The 25,623-nt window shown below is 44.6% G+C and overlaps 1 protein-coding gene and 1 long non-coding RNA gene across 5 annotated transcripts in view; one reads left to right on the forward strand and one right to left on the reverse strand.

Moving 5' to 3' along the window:
• The window catches only part of TAFA5 (TAFA chemokine like family member 5), an 854,645-nt gene extending 849,722 nt beyond the window's left edge, over positions 1 to 4,923 (reverse strand). The window contains exon 1 of one of the 2 annotated variants that reach the window (XM_075345110.1): positions 4,079 to 4,923. In XM_075345110.1, the coding sequence (XP_075201225.1) occupies positions 4,079 to 4,169 (91 nt within the window). In that variant the 5' untranslated portion in view covers positions 4,170 to 4,923. The remainder of the gene's footprint in view (positions 1 to 4,078) is intronic. The other variant, XM_075345111.1, reaches the window with a different exon arrangement.
• LOC142303599 (uncharacterized) overlaps positions 3,602 to 25,623 on the forward strand; it is a 132,401-nt gene continuing 110,379 nt past the window's right edge. For 2 of the 3 annotated variants that reach the window (XR_012753043.1, XR_012753041.1), the window contains exon 1: positions 3,605 to 3,676. This is a non-coding gene — a long non-coding RNA (uncharacterized LOC142303599). Of the gene's footprint in view, positions 3,677 to 25,623 lie in introns of all 3 variants that reach the window. The other variant, XR_012753042.1, reaches the window with a different exon arrangement.

Here is a 25,623-nt window from a genome sequence, read left to right on the forward strand (position 1 = left end):
TCACATTGTTTCCAAAAAAGTCTAATTTGTTAAACCAGGGCTGAAATCCTTAATATTCCTCCCCATTAATTGTTTCTTGTTTGTAGACATTCTTATTACCTGGCTACTAAAAAAAGAAGGTGGCTCCATAAGCCTTCATTAGTTGCCCATCTTAGGTGCTTAGATGTCCAAAGGTGAGATGTCTAACCATACAGTATATTACACTCAGTGAAAGCGTTCTAAAATCCAGACTATTCCCATCTATTTAGACGTCAGCACTATGCAGGCAATTGACATCCATTTTGGGGACAGTATTACCAACTCTCTATCAAGCAGCATGTGTAATTACAAGTAAACTCTAATTTTATGCTGCATTGCTAAAACACATCTCCATCCAGCAGCAATTGCCCTCATTTTTTTCTGGGACACCCTTAGTTTTCCCAATAATGCAAGGCTGACGACAGATGACTACTTTTTTTCGGCTACACATTGCCGTGTACACATCTCCAGTAGCTTTCTATTGTGGAGTGATACATAAAATGCCAGGGAACGGAGATGCCGTAGGTATCCATCATCCTCACAAACAAAAGCTGCATTATTATAGAATCATGTCACCTCCATTATTTCCTATGAGAGGCATGAAACAATGCATCAATGGGCTCGGAGTGAACATATTCATATTTAGTAACTAGATTTGAATATTATTTCAATATTATTATTATTATTTATAATGACAAGGTGCAGCTATACGTTTCCTTAACCCTCCCGAGTAGACTGGGAAAGACTAAATATGTAACGGAGCCTTGGTTAATGCCTAGACAGGCATGGGACTGCAATTATAAATTACAATGCCCTTTCCTCAGTTCACAGTTCTATTCATCTTTCTGAAACATTGAGAGACAGATTGGACATCAGGGAACGGATTAGCCACAGGACGACCTGGATTTTTACACAAAAGCCTAAGTGTGGAAAAATGGCACCCTGTGTCACCCATTCTTTACTTCCTGAAAAAAAACAACATATTCATGGAAATAGCCATTTAAACAGCTCTTTCCCACTCATGGCAGAACAAGTGCTGATTGTCTCCCCCGCACATATCAAAGCTAAGATCGCCAATACCGATACAGGCCTCCTTCATGTCAACTCAAGGACAGGAAATGGTTACATAAAAAGCGCTCATTAAAAATAACTCATTATCTTCATATAAACCATTAATCCAATTCAGAAATGCATAATTAGTTACAGTAAAGCGCAGGACGATGATATATCTATTAATCAGAATCAGAAATATTCATACAAGTGTTGAAATTGACTTTAAACATGATTTTAACCTAAGACGTATCTAGTGTAGGAGCATCTGGGTCGTACTGGTCAGACTTGTAGATGTAAGGCCATCTTTAACATGAACAAAACCATAATTAATTGCACCGTGCCTATGGTTTTACCCAGACAATATGCTGTATAACCAGGTACTATCCTCATAATGGGAGTTAAGGGCTGCACAGGGACTAAACAGCGTATATTAAAGCCAGGCATATTCCGCAGGACGCCACATTTTCAGGCTAATGATTCAGTAAGCCCTGATCAAGCCTAATGTGAAGAGTTTGGCTACAGAACTAGTCTGTGGAGGAAATCATTTCATATGCATGATGTGCTAAGCCACAACTGCAATCATTAAACACATCATAAAGTCCACTGTACATTTCTCATTAAAGCTGCGAGGGGAAGGAAAAAAAAGAAAAACGTCCTCTAAACTGCGCTTTCAAAAAGCAGAGATGCAAGCAAGAATAGGAATGATGTGTGATCAATTAGGAGGAATCTTCTTATGAACTTTCCATATTCTTGTTTTTCAAGGATCAAAATTTCTGCACCACAGGAAACATCCCCCTGGCAAGTTCTCCTTGACATTTCAAAAAAAAAAAAAATGGTGCTTCATTAAGACAGAGGAATGCAAAACACAAGTGCAAGAGATATGTTACCTTGTATAATACATTGCTAGGCTGGGAATAGGATATATACATATGAGCAGCCAACCTCCAGACATTTCATGGAGAGTGCTGGAAATGTCCAACCAGCCACACTATATGTGTAGCAGAAAGAACCCAGGCAGGTAATCAACCACACGTATTACTGAGGAGACATAATATAAGAGGTATATATACAGCATATGCCCCATCCGAGAGTAGTGCAAATGTCCAACAGCTACACTATCTCCATAGGCACACATATTAATGATGAGACATAATGTAAGAGGTATATATACAGCATATGCCCCATCCGAGAGTAGTGCAAATGTCCAACAGCTACACTATCTCCATAGGCACACATATTAATGATGAGACATAATGTAAGAGGTATATATACAGCATATGCCCCATCCGAGAGTAGTGCAAATGTCCAACAGCTACACTATCTCCATAGGCACACATATTAATGATGAGACATAATGTAAGAGGTATATATACAGCATATTCTCCATCCGAGAGTAGTGCAAATGTCCAACAGCTACACTATCTCCATAGGCACACATATTAATGATGAGACATAATGTAAGAGGTATATATACAGTATATGCCCCACCATGGCAGAGAGTTGTGGTAATGTCCAACCAGCCACACTATATGTAGCAGAAAGAACCCAAGCAGGTAATCAAGCACACGTATTATTGAGGAGACATAATGTAAGAGGTATATATACAGCATATGCCCCATCCGAGAGTAGTGCAAGTGTCCAACCATGAGCTATCTCCATAACCACACATATTAATGAGGAGAAATAATGTCAGAGGTATATACTGTACAGTATATGCCCCACCATGGCAGAGAGTAGTGGAAATGTCCAACCATCAGCTAACTATCTCCATAGCCAGAATGCTCCAGGCAGGTAGCTAACCACATATATTAATGGCTCTTATTGAGGAGACATAATGAAGTAGGAGGCATATATAAGGCATATACCCCCATCTCATGGCAGAGAGTAGTGGAAATGCCCACCCTTCAGGCACACGATGTGTATACACAGAAAGAACCCAGGTAGGTAGCTAACCACACATATTATTGAGGAGACATGATGCAAGAGGCATACATACAGCATATGCCCCATCCCATGGCAGTCCCAGGCCCCCTCACACACACACACTGATGGCTCCTATTGAGGATAATATAGGAGGCATATCTACAGCATATGCCCCACCATGGCAGGGCAGTGCCAGGCCCCTTCATACACATAGTCTCTTATTGAGGAGACATGATGTTAGAGGCATATATAGTATACAGCATATGCCCCATCCCATGGCAGTGCCAGGCCCCCTCACATACATTAATGTCTCCTGTTGAGAATAATGTCAGAGGCATATCTACAGCATATGTCCCACCATGGCAGTATCAGGCCCCCTCACATCCTCCCATTGAGGATAATGTCAGAGGCATATATACAGCATATGCCCCACTATGGCAGGGCAGTGCCAGGCCCCCTCACATACATAACAGGGCATATTCTGATAAACCCAATGAGCCATTCCCTCTGATGTTGCTGAGAACATACCAGAAGATCCACACTTCCATCAATCCTGCCAATAAATACTGCTATAGCAACAGATGTGAGCTGTGTCATTCCTCAGTGACATATCTACAGGGCAGCCATGTTGCACCACAAGTAGCAGCTGCCTGGCGCAGACAGGGGCATCACCAGTCTACAGGTCAGTGCATGGCAGTCTTTATTCAGCCATAATGCGCCATCCGAGCCCGTCCAGGAGCACACAGCTAGCATGGCAGCCTCTGCAGTGGAAGTTGTGCAGGTGCCCAGGGCATGGACGGGCACAATGTACCACCACCTGCAGGAGGCTCCCATGGAGAGCAGGGTGATAATGTGTACGGAGAGGGCACAGCATTTAGCGCCATTAACCTTCCCCACGGAGATCTCCAGTGGGATGACCACCCAAGCCCGCGGAGTGGGGCCGCCGCCATCTCTGCACTCTGCTGCCCTTTCCATAGAACTTTGGTGCCATCTACTGAAAGTTGCGGGCTGCAGGGCACCTCGGCTGCAGACTCGGCGCTGCACAGTGCCCACCATGCCCAGGCAGTAAGGGCAGCATATTTACCTTCTTTCAGGAGCTGAGAGTGGATGAGGAATAGAAGCAAACAGCAGATGGCCGCTCCTGCTAGTGCCCATAAAGCCTTCAGGAGCTGCATGTCGTTCCCAAGTCCGAGAATCCCACAAAGTGACAGTGAATCCCAGCACGGCTCACACTCGGGGCTCACACGCGGGGCAGTGCCCCAGGGCTGGCAGCACGGCGCCCCCCAGCATCCAGGAATCAGGCTCCAAGGAGTTGGCGCAATAGATGGGAGCCATCAATGATGCCCTCTCCCCGGCCGCTTCATGCCCATCTCCCAGGAACTTGTAGCAGTAGCTGTTGCTGGCCAGCCTGGCACCGCCGGTACTCTCAGCTGGCAGGGAGCTGGCCGCTCATTCCGATGCAATGATCCGCTGAGGGAAGGGCAGGAGACGTCCGCGCTGCAGCTGCTGATTGCGGAGGCTGCGCTGCTGTGTTCTCAGGGAGGAATGCTCTGCCCGCCCTTCCTCCTCGCTCCCTCCCTCGGCGGGTACTGGGCTGGATGGTAATAGAGGTGGATTATTTATTGTGCCCGCTGCCTCCTCGCACACTGGCACAACTTTCCCCGAGCCGTGACGTCACGGTGCCCCTTCTGCCCCGACCTGTGCCCTCCACGGAGCAGGACGGCAGGGGATTCCACTCCACGGAAAGCCGCCTCACCTGTGCCCGCAGCACTGCCCAGCCTGGCACACCGCACACTGCGGCCCGACAAAAGCACAATCCGCGCCTGCTATTGTGTGGGAATGGCCGGCTTATCCCGGCACTGTGTGTCTGGCCGCTTATTAGCTCGCATAGTCTCCGGTTGTCGTGGACACGTGAAGGAGCAGGCTCATCTCTGCCGGAGCACAGGCTGGGGAGAAGTTTCCATATGGCACTGTCACACTGCTGCTGCTTGCCCTTAACTGATACAGCGCATTGTGGAGCACACATAGACTAACACACACACATATATACATACTGACACATACATACACAGAGACTAACACATATATACACATACATACTGACACATACACATAGACTAACACATATATACACATACATACTGACATACACATAGACTAACACATATATACACATACATACTGACACATACACATAGACTAACACATATATACACATACATACTGACACATACACATAGACTAACACATATATACACATACATACTGACACATACACATAGACTAACACATATATACACATACATACTGACACATACACATAGACTAACACATATATACACATACATACTGACATACACATAGACTAACACATATATACACATACATACTGACACATACACATAGACTAACACATATATACACATACATACTGACACATACACATAGACTAACACATATATACACATACATACTGACACATACATACACAGAGACTAACACATATATACACATACCTACTGACACATACACATAGACTAACACATATATACACATACATACTGACACATACATACACAGAGACTAACACATATATACACATACATACTGACACATACATACACAGAGACTAACACATATATACACATACATACTGACACATACATACACAGAGACTAACACATATATACACATACCTACTGACACATACACATAGACTAACACATATATACACATACATACTGACACATATACATAGACTAACACATATATACACATACATACACATATACATACACATACACATAGACTAACACATATATACACATACATACACATATACATACACATACACATAGACTATCACACACACATATATACATACTGACACATACACATAGACTAACACACACACATATATACATACTGACACATACATACACAGAGACTAACACATATATACACATACATACTGACACATACACATAGACTAACACACGGTGGCTCAGTGGCTAGCACTGCAGTCTTGCAGCGCTGGGGTCCTGGGTTCAAATCCCACCAAGGACACCATCTGCAAGGAGTTTGTATGTTCTCCCCGTGTTTGCGTGGGTTTCCTCCGGGTACTCCGGTTTCCTCCCACATTCCAAAGACATACAGATAGGGACTCTAGATTGTGAGCCCCAATGGGGACAGTGTTGCCAATGTATGTAAAGTGCTATGGAATTAATAGCGCTATATAAATGAATAAAATTATTATTATTATTATTATATATACACATAGACTAACACACACACATATATACATACTGACACATACATACACATAGACTAACACACACACATATATACATACTGACACATACATACACAGAGACTAACACATATATACACATACATACTGACACATACACATAGACTAACACATATATACACATAGACTAACACACACACATATATACATACTGACACATACATACACATAGACTAACACATATATACACATACATACTGACACACACATACACATAGACTAACACATATATACACATACATACTGACACATACACATAGACTAACACATATATACACATACATACTGACACATAGACTAACACATATACACATATATACACATACATACTGACACATATACATCGACTAACACATATATACACATACATACTGACACATATACATACACATAGCCTAACAAATATATACACATACACTAACACACATATATACATACTGACACAAATACATACACATACACTAACACATATATACTGACACAAATACATGCACAAAGACTAACACATATATACTACATACTGACACAAATACATACACATATATATACATACTGACACAAGTACATACACATAGACTAATACACATATAGACATACTGACACAAATACATACACATAGACTAACACATACTGACACAAATACATATACACAGACTAACACACACATATATAAATGCACATATGTGCATACTGACACAAATATATACACATAGACTAACACACACACATATATACATACTGACACAAATATATACATATATATATATATATATATATATATATATATATATATATATATACACACAAACACATATACATACTGACACACACATACACATATATTAACACACATGCATATACTCACATACATAAATGCATACACATATACTAACATGCATATACATACACTCATATACATATACTAATACACATGTATACATGCACCCATATATACGTAAATGCACATATACATACACATGTACATACACATGTATGCATGCACACATATACATACACATATGCATACATACACATATACATGCACATATACTAATACACATACATATGTATATATGCATACACATCTACAAACTTACACATATACTTTCACAATGTATACCTATACTAACACACACATACACATGCACGCGTATACATACTTTACTTACACATATACTTACACACATACATTCATACACACATATATACACATATATACATACATACACATATACTTACACACATATACATACATACACACACATATATACATATACACATTCAGTATATACATACACATACATACATATATACCTACATGCAAATATACTAACACATATATATATATCTATATATATAATTGCCTTATTCTGTCTGTCTGTCTGTCTGTCTTGCTCCAAAATTGTGTCCTTACGGTGACACAAAGCGGATTGGCCACTGGCCTCGCCATGGCCCCGCCCCCCCGCACGGATTGGTCGCTCGCCCTGGCTCCCCCCCCACACTGATTGGCCGGCCGCTCGCACAGGCTCCGCCCCCCACACGGATTGGCCTCTCGCCCCGGCACCCTGCACGTATTGGCAACTCGGCCACGCCCCGCCCCCTCACGCAATGCACGCTCGCTCTGGCCCCGCCCCCCGCACGCATCCCCCGAACTGACACGGAGACACGACTACCAGGTGAGTACTGTACCCCCGGGAGCCCACACCAGCATACTCCGCCAACCCAGCCGACACAAACCCTCGCATTGCTGGGGTTTGCCACCGTATGCTGGTGTTGGATCCCGTGCGAGTGGGGGACGTGATGCGCTGGTAACCATGGTAGCATAGTTACCAGCGCATCAAGGTCCTGCAGCGGCGGAAAATACACACACGCACACACATAACAGCACACACACACACACACACATCAGATCGCACTCACTCTCACACACACCTCACACACACATCAGATCGCATCCACACACTCACAGCATCCGGAGATATCGCTTGCTTCTCGGCCGCGATACTGTGCTGTGAGCTTCTAGGACCTGCCGGAGGATCACATGGCCAGAAGCATGTGGTATCTCCGGATGTTGTGAGTATGAGCTCGTATGTGCAATATCGTCAATGTGTGTGTGCGTGAGTGTATGCGATCGGGTGTGCGTGAGTGTATGCGATCGGGTGTGCGTGAGTGTATGCGATCGGGTGTGCGTGAGTGTATGCAATCGGGTGTGCGTGAGTGTATGCGATCGGGTGTGTGTGAGTGTATGCGATTGGGTGTGTGTGAGTGTATGCGATCGGGTGGGTGTGAGTGTATGCGATCGGGTGGGTGTGAGTGTATGCGATCGGGTGGGTGTGAGTGTATGCGATCGGGTGGGTGTGAGTGTATGCGATCGGGTGGGTGTGTGTGTGTGTGAGTGTATGCGATCGGATCTGTGAGTGTCGGCAGAGGAGCACGGCATGCTGGAGGAGGCTGGGAGGAGAGAGGCTGATCCTGGGGAAGGCTGGGAGGGGGAGGCTGATGCTGGGGGAGGCTGATGTTGGGGGAGGCTGGGAGGGTGTAGGCTGATGCTGGGGGAGGCTGATGCTGGGGGAGGCTGGGAGGAGAGAGGCTGATGCTGGGGGAGGCTGATGCTGGGGGTGGCTGGGATGGGGAAGGCTGATGCTGGGGGAGGCTGGAAGGAGAGAGGCTGATGCTGGGGGAGGCTGATGTTGGGGGAGGCTGATGTTGGGGGAGGCTGGGAGGGTGTAGGCTGATGCTGGGGGAGGCTGATACTGGGGGAGGCTGGGAGGAGAGAGGCTGATGCTGGGGGAGGCTGGAAGGAGAGAGGCTAATGCTGGGGGAGGCTGATGCTGGGGGAGGCTGGGAGGGGGAGGCTGATGCTGGGGAGGCTGGGAGGAGAGAGGCTGATGCTGGGGGAGGCTGATGCTGGGGGAGGCTGGAAGGAGGGAGGCTGATGCTGGGGGAGGCTGATGCTGGGGGAGGCTGGGAGGGGGAGGCTGATGCTAGGGGAGGCTGGGAGGAGAGAGGCTGATGCTGGAGGAGGCTGGGAGGAGAGAGGCTGATGCTGGGGGAGGCTAGGAGGAGAGAGGCTGATGCTGGGGGAGGCTGGGAGGAGAGAGGCTGATGCTGGGGGAGGCTGGGAGGCGGAGGCTGATGCTGGGGGAGGCTGGGAGGCAGAGGCTGATGCTGGGGGAGGCTGATGCTGGGGGAGGCTGGAAGGAGAGAGGCTGATGCTGGGGGAGGCTGGGAGGGGGAGGCTGATGCTGGGGGAGGCTGGGAGAAGAGAGGCTGATGCTGGGGGAGGCTGATGCTGGGGGAGGCTGGAAGGAGAGAGGCTGATGCTGGGGGAGGCTGATGCTGGGGGAGGCTGGGAGGGGGAGGCTGATGCTAGGGGAGGCTGGGAGGAGAGAGGCTGATGCTGGAGGAGGCTGGGAGGAGAGAGGCTGATGCTGGGGGAGGCTGGGAGGAGAGAGGCTGATGCTGGGGGAGGCTGGGAGGAGATAGGCTGATGCTGGGGGAGGCTGGGAGGCGGAGGCTGATGCTGGGGGAGGCTGGGAGGCGGAGGCTGATGCTGGGGGAGGCTGGAAGGAGAGAGGCTGATGCTGGGGGAGGCTGATGCTGAAGAAGGCTGGGAGGGGGAGGCTGATGCTGGGGGAGGTTGGGAGGAGGGAGGCTGGGAGGAGAGAGGCTGATGCTGGGGGAGGCTGGAAGGAGAGAGGCTGATGCTGGGGGAGGCTGATGCTGGGGGAGGCTGGAAGGAGAGAGGCTGATGCTGGGGGAGGCTGATGCTGAGGGAGGCTGGGAGGTGGAGGCTGATGCTGGGGAAGGCTGGGAAGAGGGAGGCTGGGAGGAGAGAGGCTGATCCTGGGGAAGGCTGGGAGGAGGGAGGCTGGGAGGAGAGAGGCTGATGCTGGGGGAGGCTGATGCTGGGGGAGGCTGGAAGGAGAGAGGCTGATGCTGGGGGAGGCTGATGCTGGGGGAGGCTGGGAGGGGGAGGCTGGGAGGAGAGAGGCTGATGCTGGGGGAGGCTGGGAGGAGGGAGGCTGGGAGGGGGGAGGCTGAGAGAAGAGAGGCTGATGCTGGGGGAGGCTGAGGCTGGGAGGAGAGAGGCTGATGCTGGGGACAGAGAGGCTGATGCTGGGAGGAGAGAGGCTGATGCTGGGATGAGAGAGGCTGATGCTGGGAGGAGAGAGGCTGATGCTGGGGGCAGAGAGGCTGATGCTGGGGGCAGAGAGGCTGATGCTGGCACAGCATGGGGGATGAAGCACGATGGGGGGTGCGCAGCATGGGGGATGGAGCACGATGGGGAGTGCGCAGCATGGGGGATGGAGCACGTTTGGGAGTGCGCAGCATGGCGGATGGAGCACGTTTGGGAGTGCGCAGCATGGCGGATGGAGCATGATGGGGGGTGCGCAGCATGGGGGATGGAGCACGATGGGAGGTGCACACCTCCCCCCAACACACACACACAACACACCACACACACACTGGGAACCACAAACACCGCCCTACACAGACACCCACACACACAGACAACGCTGCACACACACAACACCCAACACACAAACACCGCGGCATACATAAATATACGCACATACCACGCAACACACATATTGCACAAAACATACCTCCCCCAAAACACACCACACCCACACAAACCGCGCAACACACACACACACAACGCTACAGACACACAGCGCTCCACAAACAACGCAACACACGCAACACACATACAACACCGCTCTCACCCCCCGCCACACCCAGACAACACCCAGAACATGTACAGCCCCTACACAAACACTTGGTAACTACACATAACAACATCTATATATATATATAACAAAAATCATACATTAACTACACAATACGTAAATACTAGAATACCCGATGCGTAGAATCGGGCCACCTTCTAGTATATATATATATATATATATATATATATATATATGCACATATACTAACACATACATACACATATACATACACATATACAGTTAGGTCCAGAAATATTTGGACAGTGACACAATTTTCGCGAGTTGGGCTCTGCATGCCACCACATTGGATTTGAAATGAAACCTCTACAACAGAATTCAAGTGCAGATTGTAACGTTTAATTTGAAGGTTTGAACAAAAATATCTGATAGAAATTGTAGGAATTGTACACATTTCTTTACAAACACTCCACATTTTAGGAGGTCAAAAGTAATTGGACAAATAAACCAAACCCAAACAAAATATTTTTATTTTCAATATTTTGTTGCGAATCCTTAGGAGGCAATCACTGCCTTAAGTCTGGAACCCATAGACATCACCAAACGCTGGGTTTCCTCCTTCTTAATGCTTTGCCAGGCCTTTACAGCCGCAGCCTTCATGTCTTGCTTGTTTGTGGGTCTTTCCGTCTTAAGTCTGGATTTGAGCAAGTGAAATGCATGCTCAATTGGGTTAAGATCTGGTGATTGACTTGGCCATTGCAGAATGTTCCACTTTTTTGCACTCATGAACTCCTGGGTAGCTTTGGCTGTATGCTTGGGGTCATTGTCCATCTGTACTATGAAGCGCCGTCCGATCAACTTTGCGGCATTTGGCTGAATCTGGGCTGAAAGTATATCCCGGTACACTTCAGAATTCATCCGGCTACTCTTGTCTGCTGTTATGTCATCAATAAACACAAGTGACCCAGTGCCATTGAAAGCCATGCATGCCCATGCCATCACATTGCCTCCACCATGTTTTACAGAGGATGTGGTGTGCCTTGGATCATGTGCCGTTCCCTTTCTTCTCCAAACTTTTTTCTTCCCATCATTCTGGTACAGGTTGATCTTTGTCTCATCTGTCCATAGAATACTTTTCCAGAACTGAGCTGGCTTCATGAGGTGTTTTTCAGCAAATTTAACTCTGGCCTGTCTATTTTTGGAATTGATGAATAGTTTGCATCTAGATGTTAACCCTTTGTATTTACTTTCATGGAGTCTTCTCTTTACTGTTGACTTAGAGACAGATACACCTACTTCACTGAGAGTGTTCTGGACTTCAGTTGATGTTGTGAATGGGTTCTTCTTCACCAAAGAAAGTATGCGGCGATCATCCAACACTGTTGTCATCCGTGGACGCCCAGGCCTTTTTGAGTTCCCAAGCTTACCAGTCAATTCCTTTTTTCTCAGAATGTACCCGACTGTTGATTTTGCTACTCCAAGCATGTCTGCTATCTCTCTGATGGATTTTTTCTTTTTTTTCAGCCTCAGGATGTTCTGCTTCACCTCAATTAAGAGTTCCTTAGACCGCATGTTGTCTGGTCACAGCAAAAGCTTCCAAATGCAAAACCACACACCTGTAATCAACCCCAGACCTTTTAACTACTTCATTGATTACAGGTTAACGAGGGAGACACCTTCAGAGTTAATTGCAGCCCTTAGAGTCCCTTGTCCAATTACTTTTGGTCCCTTGAAAAAGAGGAGGCTATGCATTACAGAGCTATGATTCCTAAACCCTTTCTCCGATTTGGATGTGAAAACTCTCATATTGCAGCTGGGAGTGTGCACTTTCAGCCCATATTATATATATAATTGTATTTCTGAACATGTTTTTGTAAACAGCTAAAATAACAAAACTGTTTAAATATTTCTGGCCCTGACTGTATACATACCTACATATATTCTTACACACATACATACACATATATAGATACACATATAAACATATTGGAAATAAAAAGCACTTCCATCCAAGTTGACAAAATAAAATTCTTCTATATTCCTTATTCATTAAAAAACAGTATGCATAGGATTTAATGTCATCACAGGTTAAAAAGTTTTTCTATATGTTTCTGGCTACAAGAGCCTTTAGTCATACATATATACAGTTGAAACCAAACATTTACATCCACTATCTAAGAATACACATATGCATGTTTTTCTCACTATCTGACATGAAATCAGAATAAACCTTTCCCATTTTAAGTCAATTAAGAACCAACATTATTTATATTTGACAAATGCCAGAATAATAAGAGAGAGAGAATGTTTAAATACATTTTTATTACTTTCTGCAAAGTCAAAAGCCATGTTTGTAGGTCGCCTTGCTCGCACTTGCCTTTTCAGCTTTGCCCATACATTTTCAATAGGATTGAGATTAGGGCTTTCTGATGGCCACTCCAAAACATTGACTTTGTTATCCTTAAAGGTCCAGTCACACTAAGCAACTTACCAGCGATCCCAACAACGATAGGGATCGCTGGTAAGTTGCTAGGAGGTTGCTGGTGAGCTGTCACACTGCGACGCTCCAGCGATCCCACCAGCAACCTGACCTGGCAGGGATCGCTGGAGCGTGGCTACACGAGTTGCTGGTGAGCTCACCAGCAACCAGTGACCAGCCCCCAGTCTCCTAGTTACAGCACACATCAGGTTAATTAACCCGATGTGTGCTGCAGCTAAATGTGCACAGAGCAGGGAGCAGCGCACAATGCTTAGCGCTGGCTCCTTGCTCTCCTAGTTACAGCACACATCGGGTTAATTGCCTGATGTGTGCTGCAGCTAAATGTGCACAGAGCAGGGAGCAGCGCACACTGCTTAGTGCTGGCTCCTTGCTCTCCTAGTTACAGCACACATCGGGTTAATTACCTGATGTGTGCTGCAGCTACATGTGCACAGAGCAGGAGCCGGCACTGACAGTGAGAGCGGAGGAGGCTGGTATCAAAGGTAAATATCGGGTAACCAAGGACAGGGCTTCTTGGTTACCCGATGTTTACATTAGTTACCAGCCTCTGCAGAAGCCGGCTCCTGCTCACTGCACATTAGTTGTTGCTGTCTCGCTGTCACACACAGCGATCTGTGCTTCACAGCGGGACAGCAACAACTAAAAAATGGCCCAGGACATTCAGCAACAACCAACGACCTCACAGCAGGGGCCAGGTTGTTGCTGGATGTCACACACAGCAATATCGCTAGCAACGTCACAAAAGTTGTTCGTTACCAGCGATGTTGCTAGCGATGTTGCTTAGTGTGACGGGGCCTTAAGTCTCTTTGTAATCAGTTCAGTTTGTAATCAGTTTGGAAGTATGCTTCGGGTCATTGTCCATTTGGAGGACCTGTTTCTGCCCACGCTTTAAGTTCCTGGCTGATGTCTTGAGATGTTGTTTCAGTATTGCCACATAATCTTCTTTCCTTATATTGCCATCTATTTTTTATGAAGTGCACCAGTCTCTCCTACAGAAAAACAACCCCACAACATGATGCTGCCACTCCCTTGTTTCACAGTTGGGATGGTGTTCTTAGACTTAAAAGCATCTCCCTTTTTCCTCCAAATGTAGCGATGGTCATCATGGCCAAACAGTTCAGTTTTAGTATTGTCAGACTGCAGGACATGTCTCCAAAAACTAAAATCTTTGTTCCTGTGTGCATTTGCAAACATTAATCTGGCTTTTTATGTTTTTTTTTGAGTAATGGCTCCTTTCTGGCAGAGTGGCCTTTCATCCCATGTTGTTACAATACTCATTTTACTGTGGATAATGACATCATCTTACCAGCTTCCGCCAGCATCTTCACAAGGTCTTTTGCTTTTGTTCTTGGGTTGATAAGCATATGTCTGACCAAAGCATATTCATCTCTGGTGCACAGAGCCCGTCTCTTTCCTGAACAGTATGATGGCTGGACATGTTGTTTGTACATGCATATAATTGTTTGTACAGATGAATGAGGCACCTTCAGTTATCTGGAAACTTCAGCCAAGTACAAACTAGACTTGTGCCAGTCAACAATTCTTTTCCTGAGATCTAGGCTGATTTTTTTGACTTTCCCATGATGCTACACAAAGAAGCAGTGTGTTTCAGGTTTGCATTAACATACATCCTCAGGTGTGTCTCTAATTAACTCAGATGTTGTCAATAAACCAATCAGAAGCTTCCAAAGACATGACATCATCATATGGGCTGTCCTATATTGTTTAAAAGCATAGTACTCTTAAGGCCCTGTCACAAAGAGATAAATCTGCGGCAGATCTGTGGTTGCAGTGAAATTGTGGACAATCAGTGCCAGGTTTGTGGCTGTGTACAAATGGAACAATATGTCCATGATTTCACTGCAACCACAGATCTGCCAAAGATTTATCTCTGTGTGTGGCGGGGCCTTTAGTGTATGTAAACTTTTGACTTTGCAGGAAGTAAAAAAAATGCCTAATCCAGAATTTGGCAAATATAAAAAATTGTGGTAATCCTAATTAACCTAAAACAGGAAAGGTTTATTCTGATTTCATGTCAGATAATGAGAAAAACATACATGTGTTTTTTTAGATAATGTATGTAAACTTCTGGTTTCAACTGTACATACACACATACACTTACACACATAGACATATACATCGATGAGCAAAAGTGTAGCAATGTTTTGAACTTTTGAATTTCAGACTCCATATCTCAACATCCACTACAGCTTTGAATGTGAGATTACCTGTTACTATTTTGCCCTTGGTGGTGAAAAAAATCTTTTTCTTCATGTATACTACAAATTACAACTAGTAATGGGCAAAACACCCGATGTTCGGGGTTCAGGAGACTCGCCCGAATGTTTTGTAAAGTTCACATTCGGGTTCTGATATAACGCGAACTTGTGTTCCGAACACCGAACTTGGACTTTAAAGTTATGTGATGGGGTGGGGGGGGCTGTAAAATAAAGAATACAGTTAATAATAAACATTATCATTATTCTTACAGGTCCCGAGATGCGTCCTGCAGCCTCTGTCTCCCACCGCTTCTCTTTCCGATTCCGATTATCGCTGTGCCGCCCGGTAAGCAAAGGACCTTCCCTGACGTCATAGCATGTGACCAGTCACGTGTGAATGTTGTATTATCTCATTGGCTACACACTGGTCACATGGCTATGATGTCATGCTAGGTCCTGTCAGTGCATCTCGCCGGTACGTTGGTGCTCGCCTAAGCATCTCAGTACTCGGTATATTCAGCGAGTGCCGTGTACGGGCGAGATGCTCGGGCACATGCTCGGTTCCCAGTCCCTGCATATCGGCGCTCTTTACAAAGTCAGCCCACATGCAGAGATTAGCTGCCACAGCCGGTGATGAATAGCGGCGCCGCGAATCAGGTCAGTAACGTCACCGCTTACCAACCCGCAGCTCTGCTCACTCATTGAGTGATTAGACTGCACAGGAAGCAGCAGTGTTCTTCCTCCTATCCCGTGCTGTCTGATATAGCAGAGCTGCATGGGTTGAATGAGAAAGAAGACAGAAGACCAGAATCGTGGAGGGGTGAGAGGGAGTAATAAACATGGAGTCTCCAAGTGTGTCTGTGTATTTATTTCTAATAAAGTGTCTGTGTATTTATTTCTAACAAAGTATTTTTTCTCTGAGTGGTGTCTTTTTTTAACCTTTTATTGGAGATTCTTAATGGCCGGATCAAACTTGCCTGACATTAAGAATCTCTGGCTTAATACCAGCTAGTAAAAAAAAACTGGTATTAACCATTTATTACCCAGCGTGCCACTCGGCATCGGGGCCGCTGAGGTGTTGGATACAGCACCAGAAGTTGGCACTTCTATGAAAGCGCCATTTTCTGGGGCGGCTGCGGACAGCAATTCGCAGCGGGGGGGGGGGGGGGGGTGGAAGGCCAGAAAGCTTGGGCGAACCTGTGCTGCAGATTCCAATCCCCAACTGCCTAGATGTATTTGGCTAGACACAAAAATTGGGCGAAGCTTATATTTGTTTTTTAATTATTTCATGAAATTCATGAAATATTTAAAAAAGGGCTTCCCTATATTTTTGGTTTCCAGCTATGTACAAATAGGCAGCTGGGAGTTGGGGTAGCCCGTACCTGCTTGCTGTACTTTGCTAGCATACAAAAATATGGCAAAGCCCACGTCATTTTTTTTTTTTTGGTAGAAAACTTAAAAAAAAAAAGGCTTTCCTGGATTTTCTATTGCCAGTGAAGGTAAGACCAAGCAGTGGGGGTTAACAGCCAGTAGCTGCTAGGATTACCCTTAGCTAGCAATAGAAAATGCAGCAGGAGACCACGCATATTTTTTTAAATTATTTATTTAAATAACTAAAAAAAAGAAAATGGGCTTCCCTGTAATTTAATTGCCACCCCCATCTGCCTGATTTACCTTGGCTGGCAATCAAGAGACAGGAAAGCCCATTAACTTTTTTTATTAAAAAAGTAATAAAAATAAAATGCTTGGGCTCCCGCTGTATTTTAATTGCCAATCAGGTAAAGCCAGGCAGCTAGGGGCTGGGATTCCGCAACCCACAGCCACCCCTGGAAATGGCACATTTTTTCTTAGCGCCATTTCAAGGCGCTATACCCGGCTCATCCAGCGGCCGTGATGGTGGTGGCTGTCTGGGTAATAAAGGGGTTAATACCAGCTTTGTATTCTCAAATGGTACTTAGCCCGAAATTCATGGTGTCACACTAAATTAGACATGGCCACCATGAATTTCTATGAAACAGTAAAAAAAACACAACACAGAATTTTTTTTTATTAGAAATAAAACAAAAAAAAAATTAGAGACTCCATCTTTATTATAAAAAATCCTTAGTCCGATGTAATCCACTGGGACAGCAAAGTCAACTCTGCTTCATCACTGTGGACAGACATTGTCTATACATAGTGAGAAGCACAGAGAGCCATGTTAGGTCTGTTATATCGCTCTGGACTGACTGTCTATACACAGTAAGAATCAAAGCGCAATGTCAACTTGTCTTCATCACTGGGCACAGACACAGTCTATACATAGTGAGAAGCACAGAGAGCCACGTCAGGTCTGCTACATCGTTCTGGACAGAGCGATGTAGCAGGCTGACAGTAAGGGGATGATTGCACTTGTGTCTCGCATTGCATCACCCCACTGTCAGGACAGGAGCGCCTCAGCTGCATGGAAATACATGCAGCCAACCCGCTGCCGTCGGGAGATCGTGCGCCGTGATGCGATGTGAAACTCGCATCATGGCGCACCAGGACCTTTGATGATGTCATACTCACGTGACCAGTCTGTAGCCAATGAGGTAATACAACATTCACACATGACTGGTCACATGGGTATGACGTCACGGTTACGGCAGGTCCTTTTAGCCAGAGGTGCTTACCGGGGGGAACAGCAATGATCGGTCGGAAGCGTAAGCAGAAGCGCTGGAATACGGAGTCTGCAGGATGCGTCGCGGGACTTGTAAGTATGATCATAATGTTTTTTAATAACGTGCTTTTTTTACAGACCATGGACCCAAACTGTAACACGATTGTCCCAGAAAGCTCGTGTTCGGGGTCATGTGCATGAACACCATGTGTTCGGTATGGACCCCAAACTTTACAGTTCGGGTTTGCCCATCTATAATTACAACCTATTGTCACATTCCCTAATAGCTCAGTGTGTTATTAGGTTGATTCCCAAGCAAAAAGTCACTGGTTTGAATTGAGATGTAGAAATGAAGATTTCCCAAGAAAAGATAAATAGTATTATCCAGCTCATCGATATGAGTCTCTCTGCCAAGAAAATTGCTAAACTGAATCATGTAAGTGCCATGACAGTTGGAAGAATACAAAATGAAGTTAATAATAATAATAATAATATATTTATTCATTTATATAGCGATGTTAATTCCACAGCACTTTACATACAATGGCAACAATGTCCCTATTGGAGCTCACAATCTAGGTTCCCTATGAGTATGTTTTTGGAGTGTGGGAGGAAAGCGGAGTACCCGGAGGAAACCCACGCAAACACGGGGAGAACACACAAACTCCTTGTAGATAGTGTCCTTGGAGGGATTTGAACTCAGGACCCCAGCGCTGCAAGACTGCAGTGCTAGCCAAGTTCTCTCTATGCAAAAGCCAAGAGGTGGGCATCCATGAAAAATATGGTATTCAACAATTTGCATCATTACAAGGTCTATCAGTTCTGGTGCGACAAATACGGCAGTAGAGGTGGCTCATATGCTTCATAATAGTGAGATCACAGAAGTTTATGCAAGCACCATGTGATGCACGTTAAAAAATTCTAGAATGGTGGCCCGAAAAAAGGTAAAGAAGCCTAGACTTCAATATCATCATAATAAGTCTTGGCTAAGACTAGCAAAAAAAAGTACAAAAAGAGGACAGTAGAAGATTGGAAATGGGTTATGTGGAGCAAAGAGACGAAAGTCAATGGACCAGTCTCTGTTGGGTCCAAATAGGTTTGAAAGAATTAGAGAAAAAGAGGCTAATGGATCAAGAAATTGAAGGACCTGTCAAATTTGGTGGAGGAAGCCTGATGACCTGGAGTTCTTTCCCTGCCAAAGATGTTGGATACAGGACCAGGAGTGATGGTAGTCTCAATGCTGAGCTATATGTGAATATCCTACAAGACAAGTAATTAGTACACTACAGTGCTATGGGTATGAAAAGGATGACATTGTGTTCCAGCAGGACAACGACCCAAAGCGTACATCGAGATTGGTGAAGACATGGTTCAATGACAATGAAGTAGAAGTGCTGGATTGGCCTCCACAGTCCCCATACGTCAACCTAATTGTATGTGTTTACTTTACTTATGTGTAAAGTTAATGAAAAATCTGTATACTTACCCAAGTGAGTGACCATTATGCACTAACATTGGGAATGCGTAGAAGAGACCTAAGATTAGATTTTGGTTAAGATATGTTTGAATCTAATTGAAAACTTGCCTAGAAAAATTCAGGTAGTGTTGAAAGCAAAAGATGGATTTACAAAATAATAACAAAATATTACAAATGTATAATGTTAGGAGCAAACAATAGCAATGCAGTGACGACAAGAATCTGCAAAACTAATTATATGCTAAATAGTTGCAAGTCAATGTATGAAATAGCCAAGATGATTGTCTATAAAATGATGGTAGTCTCACGGTCGAAGCTTTAGTGGATGAGATATGGACCCTGAAAGTCAAAGGTTCAAGGTATTGTTAGGCTATGTGCGCACATTGCTTATTTACATGCAGTTACGCTGCGATCTGCACCGCAGCGTAACTGCATGCATCCTGAGTCCCCTGCATAATCTATGGAGATTGTGCAGGAGCCGTGCGCACGTGGTGTCTTAGAGCGCAGCGCTTCAGCTGCTGCCCGAAGCGCGCGTTCTAAGAAGTGACATGTCACTTCTTTCCTGCGCTTTGCCTGCATCCCCCGCCATGTCTATGGGAGAGGCTGCAATCAGAGCGCATGGAATCGGCTTTTTTTTTCATTACGAACTGTTTCTGCAGCGATTTGAAGCGCACGTGTGCTGTTCAAATCGCTGCAGAAATTTCTGCAGTGACAGTACGCAACGTGCACACATAGCCTTACCCCTTTACTCATCAGTGTACATATACATATACATATACAAACATATACAAAAAAATGATAGTACAGATCTTCGATTCTTTCATTGGATTTACAAGGCAGGACTATGGAAATATTCCATACGTCAAGCATGTACCTATGGTGGGTTGGCAAATTTCCCCTTTCAAACCACACACACACACACACACGGTAAGTTGAAACATGCAATTGGTATTTTCTAATTTCAAACAATTTATTGAAACAAAATATATCAATGTCTCAATAACTTGTCATGCGGCTTTAAACATTAATTACAGCTTGACAATGATGTCTCATGCTGTTCACATGTTGAGTTATTGTCTGCAGAAGCATATCAACCCACTCTTCTTGTTTCTTTGTCCAGAAAGACGATGAAGCCTGTGCCTGGTAGTGTGGTCAGGTACCCTTGCAGGTCATCTATCACGCAGACCACACTAATATAAATGGTTTTGAATTGTCTGAAGTGACACATGGTTGCCTCTCACCTCCCTGAAATGTACTTGGAGTTGTGTAGCATTTATCATCCAGTTCCGAAAGGCATTGTTCACCATGAAGCAGTTATCAGTGTGGGATATCTACTTGTATGCCTTTCGGTGACTCTTCCAGTCTCTTTGTATCTCTGTTGCAACCTGCTGATGACACTCTGTGTCACTCTAAGCTCAGTGGCCACTTCCATCTGAGAATATCCTTCTTGAAACCTTGCAATAGTGAGATATAGTTGTTCAATTGTTAGGTATCATCTTGGTCTCATGATGTCAAAATGTGTGAGGACTGATTAAATACCAATTCTTATTTATTTTTTTGGGGAAATTCATGGATCAAACGTCTGTTGTGAATTTTGCAATTATTTTGAGGGGAAAATTTAACCCCGCACAGTTATTCACCAAAAACCTGCTTGCATTAAAGTCAATGGAGCTTGGAGCTCTAGATCATTAATAGGAGCTCTGATTTGTTGCTATAAGCAACAAAGGACATTCTTTGTATAAGAAGCCTATGTGTCAGTTAATATGATTTCGGTGGAGAGACAGACACACACAGAGACAGAGACACACAGAGAACAGAGACAGAAACACACAGACACACACACACACACACACACACACACACACAGACATGCAGAAACAGAGACACGCAGAGACAGAGAGACACAGACACACACACACACAGAGACACACAGACACGCACACAGAGACAGATACACAGAGACACACAAATACAGATACATACAGAGATAGGGACACACACAGACACATACAGAGACACACACACACAGAGACACAAACACACAGAGACAGATATACAAACAGGGATACACAGTCAAACACAAACAGAGACACACACAGGCACACACACAGAGACACGCGGAGACAGACACACACAGAGACAGAGACACACAGACACATACAGAGACACGCAGAGACAGAGACACACACAGAGACAGACACTGAGACAGAGACATACAGAGACACAGACACACACAGACACACAGAGACAGAGAAACACACAAACACAGAGACACAGACACACAAAGACAAACACAGAGATAGAGACACACAGACACACACAGACAGAGAGGAATGCACAGACAGACAGACAGATGGAGACAGACAGATAGGGAAACAGACAGTCAGAGAGGGAGACAGAGCGGGAGATTGCGAGAGAGAGAGCTAGAGTGAGAGAGACACTTATTTACTATCCTGGGCAACACAGGATACTACAGATATATATATATATATATATATATATATATATATATATATATATATATATATATATATATATATATACATATATATATATATATATATATATATATATATATACAGTGCCTACAAGTAGTATTCAACCCCCTGCAGATTTAGCTGATTTACACATTCGGAATTAACTTGGCATTGTGACATTTGGACTGTAGATCAGCCTGGAAGTGTGAAATGCACTGCAACAAAAAAAAATGTTATTTCTTTTTTTCTTTTTTTTTTAAATTGTGAAAAGTTTATTAAGAGGGTCATTTATTATTCAACCCCTCAAACCACAAGAATTCTGTTTGGTTCCCCTAAAGTATTAAGAAGTATTTCAGGCACAAAGAACAATGAGCTTCACGTTTGGATTAATTATCTCTTTTTCCATCCTTTTCTGACTAATTAAGACCCTCCCCAAACTTGTGAACAGCACTCATACTTGGTCAACATGGGAAAGACAAAGGAGCATTCCAAGGCCATCAGAGACAAGATCGTGGAGGGTCACAAGGCTGGCAAGGGGTACAAAACCCTTTCCAAGGAGTTGGGCCTACCTGTCTCCACTGTTGGGAGCATCATCCGGAAGTGGAAGGCTTATGGAGCTACTGTTAGCCTTCCACGGCGTGGACAGCCTTTGAAAGTTTCCACCCGTGCTGAGGCCAGGCTTGTCCGAAGAGTCAATGCTAACCCAAGGACAACAAGGAAAGAGCTCCGGGAAGATCTCATGGCAGTGGGGACATTGGTTTCAGTCAATACCATAAGTAACGTACTCCACCGCAATGGTCTCCGTTCCAGACGAGCCCGTAAGGTACCTTTACTTTCAAAGCGTCAAGTCAAGGCTCGTCTACAGTTGCTCATGATCACTTGGAGGACTCTGAGACAGACTGGTTCAAGGTTCTCTGGTCTGATGAGACCAAGATCGAGATCTTTGGTGCCAACCACACACGTGACGTTTGGAGACTGGATGGCACTGCATAAGACCCCAAGAATACCATCCCTACAGTCAAGCATGGTGGTGGCAGCATCATGCTGTGGGGCTGTTTCTCAGCCAAGGGGCCTGGCCATCTGGTCTGCATCCATGGGAAGATGGATAGCACGGCCTACCTGGAGATTTTGGCCAAGAACCTCCGCTCCTCCATCAAGGATCCTAAGATGGGTCGTCATTTCATCATCCAACAAGACAACGACCCAAAGCACACAGCCAAGAAAACCAAGGCCTGGTTCAAGAGGGAAAAAATCAAGGTGTTGCAGTGGCCTAGTCAGTCTCCTGACCTTAACCCAATTGAAAACTTGTGGAAGGAGCTCAAGATTAAAGTCCACATGAGACACCCAAAGAACCTAGATAACTTGGAGAAGATCTGCATGGAGGAGTGGGCCAAGATAACTCCAGAGACCTGTGCCGGCCTGATCAGGTCTTATAAAAGACGATTATTAGCTGTAATTGCAAACAAGGGTTATTCCACAAAATATTAAACCTAGGGGTTGAATAATAATTGACCCACACTTTTATGTTGAAAATTTATTAAAATTTAACTGAGCAACATAACTTGTTGGTTTGTAAGATTTATGCATCTGTTAATAAATCCTGCTCTTGTTTGAAGTTTGCAGGCTCTAACTTATTTGCATCTTATCAAACCTGCTAAATCTGCAGGGGGTTGAATACTACTTGTAGGCACTGTATATATATATATATATATATATATATATATATATATATATATACTGTATATATATTTATATTTATGTGTGTGATTGAATTTGTGTGTTTTTATGTGCTTATGTGCATGTATATGCAGTATATATACATATAGCACCTTTAATCATGCATCACATTTAAGGAATGATGGTATAAAGCTTTCCTTGTGCATGTCTAATCATCCAGGGAAAGAAAAACTGGAATCAGCACACAACAAGAGTGTACCAAATTTGATTTTTTATTTGTAATCCCATTTTGGTGATAATTCAGTTCCAATATGTCAACCTTTTGTGCAAATCCTGTTTCTTCATTCAGCCCCAAATACAGTGGGTGATGATGTTGACATCAGGGTAATATCATAACTTCCAGGATTCTTTGTTCTTTTTCTGAAGATAGTTCTTTATGACATTGACTGTATGACTTGTGATTGTTGTTCTGCTGCAGAATAAATTTGGGGCCAATCAGAGGGCTTACTGGCAGCATTGCATGGGCAATAAGTATCTACCTATATTTCTCCTAATTGAGGACACCATTAATCTTAGCCAAATCCCCAGCTCCATTTATTGAAATGCAGTCTGAAACTTTCCAGAAACCTTTTCAATGTCTCAATGTTGCCTACAGGCACTGATTATTGCTTTTTTGCAAAGTTGAATTGCTTGGCATTGTTTCCATGTTTAAGGGAGGTCTGTTCCATGAAGACCACTTCTGCACAGACAAGAGTGTGCAAAGCAGTAATCAAAGCAAAAGGTGGCTACTTTGAAGAACCTAGAATATAAGACATATTTTCAGTTGTTTCACACTTTTTTGTTAAGTATTTCATTACACATGTGTTAATTCATAGTTTTGATGCCTTCAATGTGAATCTACAATTTTCAGAGTCATGAAAATAAATAAAACTCTTTGAATGAGAAGGTGTGTCCAAACCTTTGGTTTAGACTGTATATTTAGTGACATGCAAAGTTTGGGCACCCTTGGTCATAATTATTGTTATTGTGAACAGTAGAGTTGAGCGCGGTTCGTGGTTCGAGGTTCTCCAGTTCTAAGCTCGAGTGATTTTTGGGGCTGTTCGAGATCGAACTAGAACTCGAGCTTTTTGCAAAAGCTCGATAGTTCTAGATACGTTCGAGAACGGTTCTAGCAGCAAAAAGCAGGGCTTTTTACAGCTACAGTGTGCAGGAGCCATCGCTGGCAGCCTGCCAGAAGCTGGTAACCAAGATAAACATCGGGTATCCAAGCAAAGCGCTTTGGTTAGTAACCCGATGTTTATCTTAGTTACGTGCAGGAAGCCCACACTTCCCCGCTCAGCTCACTCCGCCCCCTCCTGCCCGCGGCATGTACACATACATACACACACACACACACACACACACACACACACACACACACACACACATGGTCCCGCTCGGCTTACCTGCGGTGATGAAGTCCCGCCATCCCGACCTCAGCGCTGTCACTGTCCTCCATGGCCGCCGCTTGTCACATCACCTCTCGCTTCCGACCCGAGACGTCACGGACCTCTCGCGATACTTGATGTGAAGGCGCCGGTCATTGACCTCAGTGACAGGGGCTGTCGGCAGTGCTGGAGATCAGCGCAGGTAAT

The sequence above is a fragment of the Anomaloglossus baeobatrachus genome, chromosome 4, assembly GCF_048569485.1.
Source record: "Anomaloglossus baeobatrachus isolate aAnoBae1 chromosome 4, aAnoBae1.hap1, whole genome shotgun sequence".
In the NCBI taxonomy this organism is placed as follows: Eukaryota; Metazoa; Chordata; class Amphibia; order Anura; family Aromobatidae; genus Anomaloglossus; species Anomaloglossus baeobatrachus.